The sequence below is a fragment of the Ursus arctos genome, unplaced genomic scaffold, assembly GCF_023065955.2.
Source record: "Ursus arctos isolate Adak ecotype North America unplaced genomic scaffold, UrsArc2.0 scaffold_16, whole genome shotgun sequence".
Taxonomy (NCBI): domain Eukaryota; kingdom Metazoa; phylum Chordata; class Mammalia; order Carnivora; family Ursidae; genus Ursus; species Ursus arctos.
Genome location: NW_026622830.1, coordinates 26,414,822 through 26,433,155, shown reverse-complemented (window position 1 = coordinate 26,433,155; position 18,334 = coordinate 26,414,822). Strand labels below are relative to the sequence as shown.

The window sequence follows — 18,334 nt, the reverse complement described above, 5'->3', positions numbered from 1 at the left end:
ATGGATGAAAATGGTGATAATGAAAAAAATGGCTGCTCTGGAGGCCAAACTGTCATCAAATTGAGTATGATTCTGGTGACTTCAATTTGCCACAAACCTTAAAGGCACAGATCAGACTGGATAAGGGTTGGTTACCTTTAAAGATAATGATAAAATTCGTCTATCTGTCTAACTTTAATGTAATAGCAGAAGCACTGAGCAAATTAAAGGCAGGACTCATGGAAATAAATGAAGCTAAAACTAAGATCAGAAAATCTCCAAGCAAATCTTACCCTGAAATAACTGGTGAGTATAAAAAATGACGTTAAAAAAAAAGATCTGTTTATATTAAAAGCTTCCCAACTGATACAATGCTTGATGACATAAAAGAGTGGTAAGAGATAAAGGTCAAATACTAAATATTCAGATAGAACATTGCACAGAGTATTTAAGGGATCAATATATGCTGTGTTTGATAGTATTGAATCTAAGAAGTTTGTTGAGACCCCTGGCCAGAAGACAGGGACCTGATAATACTTTTTAAGGAAGACTACTTCGGAAGGAAAAGAAACAAGCAGAAGGAAGAGGAAGGGGTGTCTGGGTGGCTCAGTCAGTTAAGTGTCTGCCTTTGGCTCAGGTCATGATCCCAGGGTCCTGGGATTGAGCCCTGCATTGGGCTCCCTGCTCAGTGGCGAGTCTGCTTCTCCCCTTCCCTCTGTGATCTCTCTCACTCTCTCTCAAATAAATAAATAAAATCTAAAAAAAAGAGGAAGAAGAAGAGAAAAAGAAGGGGGAGGGAGAGGAGGAGGAGAATGCTGAGGAGGAGGAAGATGGGAAGGAGTAGAAGGAAGAGGAAAAAGAGGAAGAAGAAAGAAGGCAAAATGAAGTGGAGCCTAAATTATATGCTGAACAAGAGCAAGAAGAGAAACAAAAGCAGAAAATGCTGAAATGAAATCTCTAGCAGAAAAGATTGGATGCTTGCTGAAATTTTGGGGGAACTTAGATGATCAGTCCTGTAGAGAAAATTTGCACATCTTTCTCTTAAATCATGGTGAAATAAAATGGATAGACTTTGTTAGAGGAGCAAAAGAGGGAATAATTCTATTTAATGAAAGAGCTAAGGAAGCATTGGCTAAAGCCAAAGATGCAAATAATGGTAACTTACATTAAAGGAACAAAGAAGTGACCTGGAGATGGGGCACCTGGGTGGCTCAGTTGGTTAAGCGTGGGCCTTCGGCTCAGGTCATGATCCCAGGGTCCTGGGATAGAGCCCCACGTTGGGCTCTCTGCTCAGCGGGGAGCCTGCTTCTCCCTCTCCCTCTATTTGCTGGTCTGCCTGCTTGTGCACGCACTCTCTCTGTCAAGTAAATGAATAAAATGTTAAAAAAAAGTGATCTGAGGAGTACTAAAGGAGGACATGCAACAAGAAGCATTGAAAAGAGTCGTAAATTAACAAAAATCCCTGGGGCGCCTGGGTGGCGCAGTCGTTAAGCGTCTGCCTTTGGCTCAGGGCGTGATCCCGGCGTTCTGGGATCGAGTCCCACATCAGGCTCCTCCGCTGGGAGCCTGCTTCTTCCTCTCCCACTCCCCCTGGTTGTGTTCCCTCTCTTGCTGGCTGTCTCTCTCTGTCAAATAAATAAATAAAATCTTAAAAAAAAATTAACAAGAATCCCTAAACAAAAGGAAGTCTAAATGTCTCAGATTTAAAGAAAAAAGAAAGGGAAATAAAGCTGCCTAGGATGGGTAAAGGAAAGTTCAGTTTCAGGACAAGAAAATGAAATGTGATCATGATTATAAAGGTGGTAAAAATGGTGCAGCTGGACGAGGAAAAAGAGTAAGAGAAGAAACAGACAAGGAAGAACCTGCACTGGAACAACAGAAAACAGAAAATTGTACTGCAGAACAGTAGTTAAGTAAACAAACTGTTTATTCATTTTATTTTTTAAAAAAATTTATTTTTAAAATTTTTATTCTTTTAGTTTCAGATGTAGTATTCAACAGTTTATCAGTTGCATATAACACCCAGTGCTCATCACATCATGAGACCTCCTTAATGCTCATCACCCAGTTATCCCATCTCCCTCCCCTCCCCTCCAGCAACCCTCAGTTTGTTTCCTATAGTTAAGTCTCGTGATTTTTCTCCCTTTCTGATAACTTCCCATTCAGTGTTCCCTCTCTTCCCCTGTGATCCTCTGTGCTGTTTCTTATATTCCACCTATGAGTGAAACCATATGATAATTGTCTTTTTCTGATTGACTTATTTCACTCAGCATAATGCCCTCCAGGTCCACCCATGTTGATGTGAATGGTAGGTATTCATCCTTTCTGATGGCTGAGAAGTATTCATTTTAATTAGATTTTAAGTTGCTTTTGTTTTTGGAGGGTTTTAAAAAGAAAATTGAATTAGGTGCCCTTCAGTGTCTCTTGTAAGAAAGGAAAACTTTTTTTTGTCTAATGTGTCTTTTTTTGTATCCAAATGAAGATTTAAAAAAATGTATGGTTGTTTGTATTATTTTAGATGATTCAAGTATCAAAAGAAAGATTCTTCCACTATATTGCTTTTATAATATGAGACTGTATTAGTACAAACTAATAAAATATATATGCTATATGAAAAGCAAAAAAAAAAAAAAAAAGGACAAAAGATCTGAAAGACATTTCTTCAAAGAAGATATACAAATGACCTGTAAACACATGAAAAAAATGTGCAACATCACTAGTCATCAGATAAATGCAAGTCAAAACCATAATGATATACCATTTCATACTCACTAGGATAGCCATAATCAGAAAGGCAGATAATAACAAGTTTTAGCGTGGATGTAGAGAACTTGGAACCCTCATACGCTGCTGGTGCGGATATAAAATGGTGTAGCCATATTGGAAAACAATCTGGCAGTTCCTCAAATGTTAAACATAGATTTACTATATGATCTGACAATTGCACTTCTAGTTATATATGCAAGAGAAATGAAAACATACTTCCAAAGACTTGTACATGAATGTTCATAGCACCATTATTGATAATAAATAGCCCAGGTCACATGCCTGCACCCTAGGAGCAACTTTGGATTGTGCAGACTCCTTCCTACAACCAAAATAAGAATCGTGTTGAGAAAGTGTTGAGAAGCCAATAACCTGACAGTTGTCCATTACACCAGTTTTGAGATAAGAATTCAGGAGCAGAGAACCTCTTCCTTTAACGTGTCTGGCACTAGAGTAGATTTTCAGGGACAGAATCAGAGGAATTGGCCTAGCCTTAGAGATATCACTAGAAGGGGTACAGGTGTATTGTGAGGAGACGCTGCACTACAACTTACAGTGCTTGCTTTTCGAAGAAACAAGGGAGACATTGCTCTTGGGTTACAGTTCAAGGAAAAAAATCGGTATTTCTTAGGGCAATGTCTCAGCTTCAGAGCCATCTCAACCCTGATCGCACCAAATTCCCCAGCATAGAGAAGACACAGTCTCCTTTCCCTCCAAGAGTGGGTTTAAGCGAAGGGAGAGAGTGAATTGCGGCATGCAATTGTGCAAGGTCGGTGGACTGTAAGTGACTTGGGTGACTGTATTGAAGGAAGCAGAATCAGCACCATCTATAGTCACTTAAATAAAGGAAGATTTATATATTATTTCAACAATTACTGTATACATTGACTGTAGGATCCTGCTCTCAGCTTGGTGTATTGTCAGAATCTCACTGAGCTTCGCTTATCAACTCTATGTGCCATAATTGTTAAAACTGTACCACTGGTTCAATCCATGGCTTCCGGAATTCATTTAAGGGGTTTAAATCAGCAGCTGATGTTGTGATAATGAGACAACACAAGGACACATACTATCCATCAGGAAATGACATTACTGTCACTCAGTTTCTCATGTCACTGCGGGCTCAAACCAGAAAGTCATCCTCACTCCCACCGCAATGAATAGTCAACTACTATAAATTATAGCTAGTAAATACCTCTCAAATACATCCACTTTACCATCTTTGCTATCTTGACTTTGGTCCAAATCACCTCTCTCCTGGTCCATTGTAATACCCTTTATCTATTCTCTCCCTATCTACTCCCAGTTTCAATGCATTTTATGAACTCAGTACAGAGCGATTATAAAAGTGCAGACCTGACCACATCAGTTCCTGCTTAAAATACTTAATGGCTTCCTATTTCTCTTCAGTTAAAAATTAAAATGGTCTATTAGCCTCTGCCCTACTAGTCTGTTGGTCTCTGCCCATGTCTCCAGTATCATCCTTTGTCCTGCCCTCTGGCCACTAGCCCTGTTTCTTCATTTTTCTTTCTTTGCATGTGGATGTCCAGTTGTTCCAGGACTATTTGTTGAAGAAACTATCTTGTCTCCATTGAATTGATTTCCCTCCTTTGTCAAAGATCAGTTGGCTATATTTATGTAGGTCTGTTTCTGGGCTCTCTATTCCGTTCCATTGATCTACTTGTCTGTTTTTTCAACAATACCACACTGTCTTGATTACTGTAGCTGTATAGTAAATCTGTACGCCTGGTAATGTCAGTCCTCAGACTGTTCTCTAAATACGTGTATGTTTTAACAGTAGTATGCACACACCAAATTGGCACATTTTAAAAATTATTTATGCTTTAATATATGTTGTATTCCACAGGGAGGTTAATTGAAGAATTCCAGGTTTTACAGTCTGTATCAATACATGTGGATTCAGATACATGCAGTTGTTTTAAAAATCAGTTCATCGTGATTCAGCTTGCTTCAGGTCCTGTTCATGTTTCCAAACCCTTAAGTACTATGTATTTCTGTGTTTAAATAGTGGATTTGAACTCAACAATGATACCAAAGTAATTGTAAAGGTGAAGGAATAGCACTAAAGTTAGTTAATTCTGTTCTAATCAAATTTGTGTTTTCTATCGAAACGGTGAAAGAGACTGCAAGTTGTAATATTTTTGTATTTTTAGTACGAATTTCAATTCATATATGAAATATTTTCCTGGATTTGAATTGTATCTTTTTTTTTTTTTAAGATTTAATTTATTCATTGACAGAGAGAGAGACAGCCAGGGAGAAAGGGAACACAAGCAGGGGGGTGGGAGAGGAAGAAGCAGGCTCCCAGCAGAGCAGGGGGCCCATTGCGGGGCTGGATCCCAGGACTCTGGGATCACGCCCTGAGCCGAAGGCAGATGCCTAACGGCTGAGCCACCCAGGCACCCCAGAATCGTATCTTTAAAATTGAAGTTTATTTTTCTTTTAGGTATTATTTTAAAATTAAAAAATAAATTAAGGAAATTATTACGAATTTTACACAATTATTACAGATTTTGTTGTATGGCAATAAAAAGTGACCCACTCTGGGTATCAGCTATGCCAGGGACTCCCCCTACCCTATTCTACTCCATCTTCCATGGATTACTGTCACTGAGGAGGGGAGAGGGAAAGAGTAAATCTCTCTTTATGTGACTGGGCAACACTGTACCACGCTCTTGCTTTGTGAAGTAATTGATGTCTTTTGTGTGGCACGTGTTCAAATTCCAGCTTGTTCATGGGGTACATGCGTGGTTCTTTGAGATGCTCTTCAGGTACCTCCTACTGCCCAGTTTCTCCTTTTCCTCAGTGTTATTAGAGCTGAATTGACAGTTAACATTGTGTAAACTTGAGGTGTACAGTGTGATGATTTGATACATGTATATATTACAAAAGGATTACCACAGTAAGGTTAGTTAACACCTCTATCACCTCACATAATAATAATTATTATTTTTTGTGGTGAGAACATTTATGATCTACTCTCTTAGCAATTTTCCAGTATGTAACACAGTATTATTAACTATAGTCACCATGCTGTACATTATATTTCATCCCCAGAGCTTATTCATTTTTTTAAAAGATTTTATTTATTTATTTGAGAGAGAGTGAAAGCAAGAGAGATCACAGAGGGAGACGGAGAAGTAGACTCGCTACTGAGTGGAGAGCCTGATGTGGGGCTCGATTCCAGGACCCTGAGATCATGACCTGAGCCCAAGGCAGACACTTAACTGACTGAGCGACCCAGGCTCCCAAAGCTTATTTATCTTATAACTGAAGTGTGTACCCAGCATCTCCCCATTCCCTTCAGCTCCTGGCAACTACTATTCTCCTTGCTGTAACTGTGAGTGTAATTATGAGTTTGGCTTTTTCAGTTTCTACATATAAATGAGATCATCTGATATTTGTCTTTTTCTGTGAATTATTTCACTTAGCATAATTCCCTCAAGGCCTCTCTGTTTTGTTGCAAGTGGCAGGATTTCCTTAATTTCTAAGGCTGAATAATAGTCCATTGTGTATGTGTACCTATATTTAAATCTATATCACATTTTCTTTATTCATTCATCCATCGACAGATACTTAGGTTGTTTCCATGTCTTGGCTATTGTAAATAATGTTGCAATGAACATGGGAGCGCAGATGTCTCTTTAAGATGGTTTTATAATTTCCTTTGGATATATACCCAGAAGTGGGATTGCTAGATCATATTTTAGTTCTTCCTTTTAATTTAAATTTTATTTATTTTATTATTTTTATAATAATAATATATAATATTTTATTAGGTTTATTCACCTAATTTTTTAATTTGAGTATAGTTGACACAAAATGTTACATTAGTTTCAGATGTACAACTTAGTGTTTTGACAAGATTATACATTATACTATGTTCACCACAAGTGTAGCTACCATCTGTCTCTATTTTTAATTTTTTGAGGAACCTTCCATAATAATAGCCTTCCACACTGTTTTCCATTGTGGCTATGCCAATTTGCCTCCCCACCAACAGTTACACAAGGGTTTCCTTTTCACCATATCCTTGCTAGCACTTGATATCTCTTATCTTTTTGATGGTAGCCATTCTAACAGGAGTGAGATGATATCTCATTATAGTTTTGCTGTGTATTTCCCTGATAATTAGTGATATTTAGAACCTTTTCTTGTACACATTGGCCATTTGTATGTCTTTGGAAAAACGTGCATCCAGATATTTTGCACATTTTAAAATAGGGTTGTTTGAATTTCTCTTATTGAGGTGTATGATTTCCTTATATATTTTGGATATTAAACAATTAGGGGAGTATGGACATCATAACAATATGAATATGATGCAAAAACTATTGAGTGTATTTAACATTATGGTCTTTGAATGGGGCATTGGATATCACTATTATCAGAATTCAAGAAAAGAGCGTGATATGAGAAACAAACTGGGGGCCTCAGGGGGAGGGGGCGGGGGAATGGGATAGACTGGTGATGGGTAGTAAGCAGGGCACATATTGCATAGTGCACTGGATGTTATACGCAACTAATGAATCATCGAACTTTATATCAGAAACCAGGGATGTACTGTATGGTGACTAACATAATATAATAAAAAAAAAAAAAAAGAAAAGAGCATGAGTCCATCTGTCACAGGCATATAAGAAATGACAAAACTACTAACCGTTAGAAATGCAATACACATTATTTATTAAGGAGACAAGTAAGCAGACACCTTCCCTACCTAACTACAGAAAAAAAAATAACTGAAAGGACATTTAGATTCAGAGAGTGATTATAGAAGATGAAGCATGATGGAATGGAATGGATACATCCCAGAAGACTACTGCCCACTGATATCAGTAATCATATACATTTTGATTTTAAGAATTTAAGAACTAGAGAATTGAATTCTTAAGTGGATTGATGGGTCCCAATGTAGTTCATAATATAGTTTGAGCCAGTCTGTGAAAAAATGGGAAAAACTGGAATAATGCAATGAGATTTTAAGAAATCTGAATGAATTTAGTTAAAAATCAGTCCCTTTTCCCATCTATATCATCTGTACATATTTCTTGATGATAAAATTTCACTTTTGAAATGATCATGATATTTAATGATAAAATAATAAATGATGGCGATAATTGGCAAACTTTTGTAAATCAAAAAATATTTCTTAAAATTTACTGATCTAAGAGAGCCAGGACTAGCAGAACATAACAGAGGTCAATGTGAAGGAAAAGTAAATGTCAGTTTTAAGCGTACAAAATCTCATGGCAAGACAGAAGATTGTATTGAGAGCAAACTGTATGAGGGACAAGTATGTAAAAGTTTCTGTGTAGGATATTTTTTGTTTGTTTTCAAGTTGTGTTGTTTGACTTGGTTTATATATAATCAAAATAATCTTACTATATATGTAACTATAACTAATTGAGGAAATTACATGGTCCCATTTGTCTTCATTGTCTTCTTATCATTGAGATTCTATTTATGTACTAAGAAAAGTGAGAAGGTTCATAACATAATAATGAACATACTATATGCCAAAAATCTGTGGGACACTGCTAAGGCTGTGTATAGAAGGAAATTTATAGCTTTAAAATACTCATATTTGAAATGAAGAAAAGCTAAAAATAAGAGATAAACGTTACCTAACATCACCTAATGTTAGAAAAAGAAGAGCATATTAAAACCAAAAAAGTAGAAATAAGACATTATAAACCTAAAACAGTGAATTTTAATGGCATGTGAAGTTGTTTGAAAAACAAGTGGAAATAAAAGCATTAATGAAGATTTTAAAGAAATGGAAACTAGACAAAAAATTAACAAAGAAAATTTGTTTTTTTTAGAGATGAGTCAAAATAATAAGTAAATAGACTTACCAAGAAAAAAAGAGAAGAGATATAAATAAACAATTTCAGAAATGAAACAGGAGACATCACTACATATCCTATAGGCATTAAAAAGAAAAGGAAGATATTACAAATTATTTTAGGCTGATACATTTACAAACCTTAACAAAGTGAGAGAACTAATAAAAACAAAAATATGAGTTGACTAAAAAAATTGCAATTGTCCTTTAGCTTTTAAAGAAGTCTAACCTATAATTTTTAAATTTCCTATAAGAAATTGAATCTCATTTGATTCTATCAAACATTCAATGAAGAAATAACATGAGAGTCTCTTAGATAAATAGGAAAAAAGGAAATATGACCAAATTGATTTTGTGTTTAATTTTTAAAATCAAAATAAACTTTTATTTTAAAAGAACAGTTTTAGATATATAAAAAAGTTACAAAGATAATACAGAGAGCTTCTGTATACTCCTCAGTTGGTTTCCCTTACTGTTAACATCTTACATACCATGGTACATTTGTCACAGCTAAGGACGTTGCTGTTAACTAAGCTCTACATTATTCCAACTTCATTAGTTTTCCCTTACTGTCCTTTTCCTATTTAGGAGGTCATCTGGGATATCACATTACCTTTAGTTGTTATGTCTCCTTATCTTTCTCTGTTCTTTGACAGTTTCTCAGAAATTTGTTTTTGATGAATTTAACAGTTTTGAGGAGTATTGGTCAGATATTTTGCAGAATGCCACTCTATTTGGGTTTTTCTGATGATTTTCTCATTGTTAGACTGGGGTTATGGATTTTAGGGAGGAAGACAGCAAAGGTGAAGTGCCATTCTCATTACATCATTTCACATGTTCATGCTCTCAACATGATTTCTCCATAGAATCTGAAGCATGATTTTATCGGTTTATCCATTGTAAAGTTACCTTTTTGCTCTTTACCACACTCCACTGTTAGGAGGCAAGTCACTAAGCACAAACCACATTGAAGGGAGAGAGGTGAAACGCCACCTCCTTGAGGAGGGTGTATCTACATAAATTGCTTGGAGTTCTTCTATACAGAAAATCTGTCTTTTCTCACCAATTTATTTATTTAATTATTTATTCAGATCAGTATGGACTCTTGGATATTTATTTCTACATTGTTTTATAATCCAATGCTATGCTACTTATTTTATTGCTCAAATTGTCTCAACTTTGGTCATTCAGAATTCATTCAGTGTGACTCCTGTGTCTCACTAACATGCCCCAGCCTTTGGATTTTTAAAGCACTTCCTTGCATTCTGGCACTACAAGATGCTCTGGGCTTATCATATATATTCTCTGCCCGAAACCTAGAACAGGAGATAAGAAGTAATTAAGAGAATACATGCCACAAATTTGTGTGGTGGATGTTACACTGGTGAAATGACATAAGAAACATAACTGGAAAATGAGTGTGAAATGTAGTTGGAAAGGAGTTTTTTCATGTTAATCATATCCAGGAGGTGTAGCTTTAAGAATTAGGTGGACTATATACATGGATTATCATTATGTCATCTTACATATCAAGATAGTAATAAAGTCTCATGCAATACTGCAATTGAAACCAGTTCCTAAGTCCTTTACATTTCCTCTAAACTGCAAAGAGCCCCAATCACCAAAAGGATCCATTACTAGTGGTAACATATAAAACATAACAACAAAGGAACAACTAAAAACTTCTGTCTTGGAGTTACATATTTATTTCTGCCTCTACCTTATATAGCAAGCTCCAAAATAGGGGAATTCTATCTTTCCAGCTCACTGCTTTTATCTTATTTATTTATTTATTTATTTATTTATTTAATTTTATTTTATTTTTTATTTTTTTATTGTATTACGTTAGTCACCATGCAGTACATCCCTGGTTTCTGATGTAAAGTTCGATGGGTGTTATATGCAACTAATGAATCATCGCTATTTATTTATTTATTTTAAAGTTCCATGATTCATTACTTGCGTATAACACCCAGTGCACCATGCAATACGTGCCCTCCTTACTACCCATCACGAGCCTATCCCATTCTCCTACCCCCCTCCCCTCTGAAGCCCTCAGTTTGTTTCCCAGACACTGCTTTTATACAGGAACTAAAGAAATTAGATTTCCCCATAGTTCATCTTTGGGAACCCTATTCATCAACCAAAGTGCATGTATATTCTCCTGAAATGTCCTGTTTGTTAAAATTTCTTTCCTTTTGTTGATTTTATTGTGTTCATGCAAATTGTCTTCTCCCAAACACTCACTGATTGAAATCCAACACATTTCAGAAGGCACCACTGTAATCTTAAACTCACTCATAATTTTCCCTGAATACTTGGTTTCAACTTTCCCTCTCCTGAATTCCATGACAACTTTCCTGAGTTTCTTGTTCCATTCTTCCATGTTATAGATTTTTGTATGCTGATTATATCCCATTTGCAAGGGGGTGGTTCTGAGTTGTCTTTACTAATTCATCACTTGGTGTATTGAGTGTTCAACCTCTTAAAGAACAAACGAGTCAGAAAACTGGCAATGAGCTTTATTGAATCTGCTGTAAGGTCATTCTGGGGGTCAAGGAATCAGCAGGGAGAAGATGTGGACCTCTTCACCTTACTTTATTGGAATAGGGTGAGAAATAAAGGAAAAGAAAATTATACTTGATTTATGTAGAATTTGCTGTGATTCTTGAATAATTTTCTATAAATGTATCATCATCTTGAGGGAGAGTCACTGCATATGTCTTTGGCTTTGGACGAGTTGGCTTTGTAATTTTTCTACGTGCTTCCAATTCCATGATATTGAGGCAACAATATCTCCCATTTTCACACAGTACTTGACGTATTTCACTTATTCTGCATATTTTCCTGCAATATCCTTGTATATATTCACCCCAGCATCTCTTAAGGTGTTCAGTTACTGTGCATATAAAGAACAATAGGCCAAGATCAGTGTTTGAGACTAAAAGGCAACTTTGGTAATGGGGAAGACAGACTATGTTTATAGGGGTTAGGTGTATGGGAGATCCATAGGCATATACTCATAAGATCCTATGCAGGATGCTCCAAGAAAGTAAACCTGAGTGTTTATGTCTAACTAATCACTCATACTTATTTCCTCCCGGGTTTTGGGCTTCCATCCAAAATCCGGTGGATTCCTGCAAGAGCATCAGATCTTGTTTGGGAAAATAAAGGAACTGAATCTTTGATTTCAGGCTATGGAACTATATACTCCATCTGGGAACCTTCAGCACATTTGTCTCCATTTGAATGCTCCCAGGGCACTACTCCTTTACCACTGCCCCACCTCCAGTGTCCAGATAATAACAATTTGTTCCTATGTATTTATATCTGAGTCAGATTATGCTCTTGGGTTCATACTCACTACCATGGTCAAGAATGACTGTCTTACTGTCCAATCAGGTATTTTTTCCCTCCATAATCTTCCTCCCCTATTAATTCTCAGCATTATACATTTTTGCCACTGCGTATCTTCCTTTAGCTTCTATGTCATCACAATAACCTTGGACTTGGTTTACCCCTCTATGAGTCCTCATTCTCCTTCCACCTCTAGAGGCAAGAACTTCTCCAATGTTCAGTCCCGGAGCTTTGCTCACCTTGGTATACATTATTTCCTTTAGTGATCCTAAATACTTTCTGTGATCTACAGAGTTAAAACGTTCAGATTTTGGCTTCTGGGCTTGTACAATCCCCTGAGATAGACCCTAGATGGACTCCACCAAGAGCATCAGGTCTTGTTTGCTGAGGCCAGCAAAGATGTTGCCTCCAAACTCAGATTCAAGAACTCCTTTGATTCTTTTTTTTTTTTTTAAGATTTTATTTTTATTTATGTGACAGAGAGACAGCCAGCGAGAGAGGGAACACAGCAGGGGGAGTGGGAGAGGAAGAAGCAGGCTCATAGCAGATGAGCCCGATGTGGGACTCGATCCCGGTACGCCGGGATCACGCCCTGAGCCGAAGGCAGACGCTTTAACGACTGCGCTACCCAGGCGCCCCTAGAACTCCTTTGATTCTTAGGAGTTTGAGGGGCAAGGGACAGACCATTACTAATCCTCTAATAAGAGTCAAATAGAAGAGATCTGCTTTTGAAAGAGGAAGGAAAACTAACTTTTAAGCTCTTAGTATGTGCCAAGCCTTATGCTAGGTGTTTTACAAATGTTATTTAATAAAGCCCCCATGATCCACGTGTCATTACCTACACAAATGAGGAAACTGAGGCTCAGAGAGTCTTTACCATTTCTCTGAGGTTGACAAACTAGTAGACATTGAAAGCATATTTCCAAATCTGACTCCAAAGTTTGTGCTTCTTTCATTATTCACATTCTATAGACTAAAATATATATTGGAGTAGAAGAAAATATGGCTGGGTGTCAATAAAAACTGTATCCAAACAAATAAAGGCATTTCTAGGTATTGGGCTCATTCCTTATTTTTATAATGAGATCTTCCCAGAGGAAAATTATGGCTTCTTTTCAACTTGGTAAATACTTCTTTTTAAGAACAGTATCATGGTTTAAAAAAAAAAAAAAAAAGAATAGGGACGCCCAGGTGGCTCAGTCGTTGGGCGTCTGCCTTCGGCTCAGGGTGTGATCCCGGGGTCGTGGGATTGAGCCCCACATCGGGCTCCTCCGCTGGGAGCCTGCTTTTTCCTCTCCCACTCCCCCCGCCTGTGTTCCCTCTCTCGCTGGCTGTCTCTCTCTATTAAATAAATAAATAAAATCTTAAAAAAAAAAAAAAAGAATAATACCATGGTAGAAGGCATCAGGAAGAGGGACTTTCTGGTGACATTGGGTAGACTTCAGGCATCCCAAGGGACCCTATCTCCTACGATCATGAATTATGAAGTTCCCTTCATTCTTGGAAATACTCTCTCCCATTGTTGGCTTGAGTGAGCCCCTGGAAAGCTCTGGATTACCTTTGGACTTCTGGAACAGCAGAATTGCAATGATCAGGAGGAGCTTCATGGCCAGGCTTTCCACAGGAGGTGGCAGCCAAAGCTCTTTGTCCAGTGAGTTGCACACCATGTCACCTTCCTCAGAGACTTGGATTCTTATGCACCAAACTAGAACAGATGGTATGATATGAAGTGTGTTCCCAAACGTCTGAACTGTGGACTTTGGACCATGTGGGTAGGCACAGGAAATTTGAGGTTACCCACTTTACCCCCACATGGAATTCAGAAACACAGCATGTTCTATCTCATCCCATCTGATGCCTTCTGTAGGCTATAGACCACTGGTGAGAATAATCTGTGCTTTTTCTACTTTGGTTGTGTGCCGTGCTAGACCAGGTTAGACATGTGTTCACTTCTAAGTATGAGTAAAGTAATATAAATAATGAAGGCTATTCCATTTACTGCATTCATCTAAGACTAGGATCTCTGGGTGTTACATCTATCACTTCTGTCCATCCAAATGGTAGCTGATTTTCATCCCCAAGTCCTAGATAAGTTTAATACTCACAGACAAGCAATATACAATGATCAGGGAGTAATAGGATAACTAAAATACAATTTCATTTAGAATCAGCAATGAGGAGAAAAGACAGAAATAACAGAGCATATAGCATAATCCTGATGGACAACAGCAAGGGTTTCTTTCCTGCCAATGTAGAGAATTCTTTAGTTTGTATTCTTTCTGTTCTGCTCTCTGGGAAATGTCTCTTGTCCATTAATCTTAGTGGCCTTTTTTCTTGGAGGAGGTTGGGGGAGAATTCTTCTGGGGGATGTGCTACTTTAGCAACACATTTCCTACTAGTGCAGGTTTAGAAAACCATGCAAATGGTTTTGTTACCCAGGCTTTGATTTCTATGGCATTGTAACTCTTTTTGAAAGATAACACACTTTCCTTTGAATTGTTTTCAGTCATTTTCATGTCTAAGACCAATCAGCAATCATTTTGAATCAGGAAATTCATTTTAGATCCCAACCAGGGCCCCGATATCTATAGAATAAGCTTTTGGAGATTATACCAACTCTGTACCATCTCTAAGCTCATCCCTTAACAACCTCTCACTCAGGCTCTGGCTGTAAGCAGTCAATACAGTAGCATCTGGACAGTGTAGATGAACTAATTCAGAGTGATCACCATGAACTTCTAGTGGTATCAATGCATATTTTTGTGTAATACCACCAGCAACACTTATCTATCTAAATTTAAAAATATACACAACAGATAATTGCATTAATGCAGTGTTGTGGTGTGCTCAAGGAATTAAAGGACCGAAAGAAGGAACAAAGGAGTCCTAGTTGCTGGCTAGAGAGCTATTGAAATAGATCATGGACTTTCTTCTGGATATGTAGAGAAATATAAACAGAGTGTGGCTAATAAATTGACCTTTGAGTTTTGAAGAGGAGTTTGTTTTTTAAAAGATTATTTTTATTTATTTGAGAAAAAGGGAGAGCTTGTGTGAGTGGGGGGAGGGGCAAAGGGAGAGGAATAGAATCCTCAAGCATATTCCTCACTGAGCATGGAGCCCAACTTGGGGCTCAGTCCCACTACCCTAAGATCATGTTCTGAGCGGAAACCAAGTGTTGGACGTTCAACCGACTGAGCCACCCAGGCACCCCTAAAGAGTTTATTTATATTAACAAAATGCATTGCCTGTGCAATGGAGAGAACATTCTGTATCTAATATGCACTATCTTTTTCACCAATTCCTTGATTAGAAAACTCACATTCTTTTGTTCCACAGATAATATTAAGACTGGATCTTGGAAAAAGTGGTATCTCTATACTCCCACTTCTGTAATGTGTGTGTGCTTGCATGTGTGCATGTTTGTGTGTGTATATGTTTTTTCTGTCGCCTGCTGCCAGAGAGTCTATGAGCCTGATCTCCTAGATTGATTCCGTAGAGAGTCTTCCTTTCTCCAAGTCCTCTTAGGGCTAAGCAGTATGTGTTCTCATGAGCAAAATGGGATAAATAAAGAACATGATGTTTCTTAGGAAAACATCCACTGGGACTTTTACAAGGACAATTTGTTTTAATGTACTACTTAGAAAAGGACATGAGTGCAATATATTTCTGGATAACTCACCCACCATGCTCTATTGAGTTGAGGAGTTAGGAGAGCAAATTATTTGATTATTTAAATGGGTCAACCAGGGAATTTGTGTTTGTGTGCAAGATTTAAAAAATTTTTATGTCAGTTAAAAGTAGTATTTGAGATGTAATTTTATTGTATAATGTGCATTTTTAAATTTTTTTAAAGATTGTATTTTATTTATTTGACAGAGAGAGAGGCAGCGAGAGAGGGAACACAAGCAGCGGGAGTGGAAGAGGGAGAAGCAGGCTTCTCGCTGAGCAGGGAGCCTGATGTGGGGCTCGATCCCAGAAAGCTGGGATCATGACCTGAGCAGAAGGCAGACGCTTAATGACTGAGCCACCCAGGCTCCCCTAACATGTGCATTATTAGCAATAACCAGGAAATACAAAAGCAAAGAGAAGAAAGGAAGCAACCAGTAGCATTACTATTGTCTAAAGAAAATACCTGGAAACATGTATACCATTTAAACTTTTTTCTTTAATAGAATGAAAATAATTTTATTGTTTAATCCAAGTGCCTGTTTATGGGATTTTCTTGATTAACAGGAAAGATATGGTAAAACTGTCTCAAACTTACATCAATTGCATGGCTTTTGAGAGTCTAGAATCCTTCAAATCTTTGCTAGTTTCAGAGATGTGTACATTCTCAGGGATACACTGGTCTTCAGAATTCTCAATCTTCATTTGCTAACTGACTCATACCATATCCAACCTCCCTAATGCAAAGCTCTTCCTTAACTACCCCCCCCCAAACAAAACCACATATACTAAGCATTTTGGAATTTATCAGAATGTATACAAGAGTTTGGGAAGGAGGGTTACTGAGAAGGTGATTACTTGGCAGTAACACAAGCAACTTTCAAAAGGACTGGAAGACATCATTGATCTTAAATTTCTTTGTCACACTAATGATGAGTTTTCCTGGTTTCACCTATGCTCAGCTTCTTACTAGCTCACTGGCTTTTGAAATATTTTTCCCTTTTCCATCTCTTCCCCTCAAACTTCCCTTTCAAGGTTGCCCACAAGCACTTTTATGTATTGTGGAATAGTTTTTAGTGTCTACTGGTTACATGAATATTTCCTTGGCATTAATTCCTAGGGACCAATTTGGGGGACAACTGGAAAAGGACATTTCTAAAACTATTATGCAACAGAGTGGGATATTATCGATTAATAAAAGAGTCAATTCATTGTGAAGACATAACAATTATAAAAATGTATGCATCAAATGTAAAGAAGCCCATGATATATGAAGCAAACGTTGATGGAACTGAAGAGAGAAGTACACAGTTCTACAACAATAGATGGAAACTTTAATAGTCCACTTTCAGTAATAGATAGAGCGTCAAGGTAGAAACTAATAAGGAAACAGAAAACTTAACAATATAAACCAATTAAACCTAGAAGACATCTATAGAATACCCAACAACAGCAGAATACACATTCTTCTGTAGTGTACATGGAACATTCTTTGGGATAGACCATATATTAGGCCACAAAACTAAGCCACAAAAATTTTTAAAAGATTTAGATAATACAAAGTATCTTCTTCAACCACAATGGAATGGAACAAGAAGTCAAAAACAGAAGGAAAACTAGAAATCCCCAAATATGGGATTTTATAGAATTAATAGACATTAAATCACAGTCTTAACCAACGGATCAAAAGAGAAATCACTAGGTAAATTAGAAAATACTTAGAGATGAATCAAAATGAAGCACAACTGCCAAAAATCATGTGTAGTGACAGTGTGAAGAGGAAAATCGATAGCTGTAAATGTCTACATTAAAAAAGAAGAAAGATCTCAAAACCATAATCTATCCCTACACCTTAAGGAAATAGAAAAAGAAGAGTAAACTAAACTCAGACTTAGCAGAAGGAAGGAAACAGTAAGAAGGAGAGCAGAGATAAGTGAAACAAAGAATAGAAAAACAGCAGAGAGAATCAACAAAGCCAAAACATTTTTCTTTGAGAAAAATATTGACAAAACTTTAGCTAGGTTGACTAAGAAAGAAATAGAGAAGACTTAAATTATTAAAATCAGAAATGAAAGAGGGGACGTTACTACAACCCCAAAACCACAAAGCAGAGAAATGTTATTTGCCACGTAAGTTCAAGCATGGGTTGAAGAAGGAATCGATGTAAGGGAAGAGGACAGGAGGGTAAAGTTCCAGGCTGCACCACTAAGATGATATTCCTCATCCATAATCACAGTGATCATAGCTCTGAGATGTTTTCAAGGTAGTGATCAAGGTGATTACTGAGGGGAAAGCACAGTAAGTTCTACCAGGAGCTTTTAAAATCCCATCTGGCTGTTCAGTGAGATCCTATGCTCCTAACCTCTGTCATAGCCTTTTCTGCATTGTAATGAGCTTCCCCCAAGGTGAAACATGGCTTCTAATCACCAGACCCACGCAGAGCAGTCGTGGTCTAGTGGACAGGGCCCTTGGGAAATGTGCCTTTCTGCTCTTCACCCAGGAATCAGCAACCTGCTATGGCTAGGTCCCTATGTTGTGAGTAAATTTGAATATACTACTCTAGCAACCTTCAGAGTGCTCCGAGTGGGAGTAAATATTTTCCCTATTCTTCAACTTCATAAACTTAGTCTTGAAGGCGGAAAATCAGTTGTCTACAGACTGAATAGATGAATAGATGATGGGACCTTGAATGACCTC

At 37.4% G+C, this 18,334-nt stretch overlaps 1 protein-coding gene and 1 pseudogene across 1 annotated transcript; one reads left to right on the top strand and one right to left on the bottom strand.

The window, feature by feature from the left end:
* Window positions 1–1,888, top strand: LOC113258260 (lupus La protein-like; annotated as a pseudogene).
* Window positions 1,889–11,259: 9,371 nt separating this feature from the next.
* Window positions 11,260–13,578, bottom strand: DEFB127 (defensin beta 127). Its single transcript, XM_044385619.2, has 2 exons — window positions 13,530–13,578; window positions 11,260–11,513 (listed from the first exon to the last, which is right to left on the bottom strand). The coding sequence occupies exons 1-2, from the start codon at window positions 13,576–13,578 to the stop codon at window positions 11,260–11,262; spliced, it is 303 nt and encodes a 100-aa protein (XP_044241554.1).
* Window positions 13,579–18,334: the final 4,756 nt, after the last annotated feature.

What these genes read in the sequence shown, in the direction of transcription:
- DEFB127 (XM_044385619.2), bottom strand. Translation starts at nt 13,578, where the DNA reads ATGAAGCTCCTCCTGATCATTGCAATTCTGCTGTTCCAGAAGTCCAAA. An exon ending in GCTGTTCCAGAAGTCCAAAG is followed by an intron (nt 11,514 to 13,529) that starts GTAATCCAGAGC and finishes TTATATGCACAG; the next exon opens with TAACTGAACACCTTAAGAGA.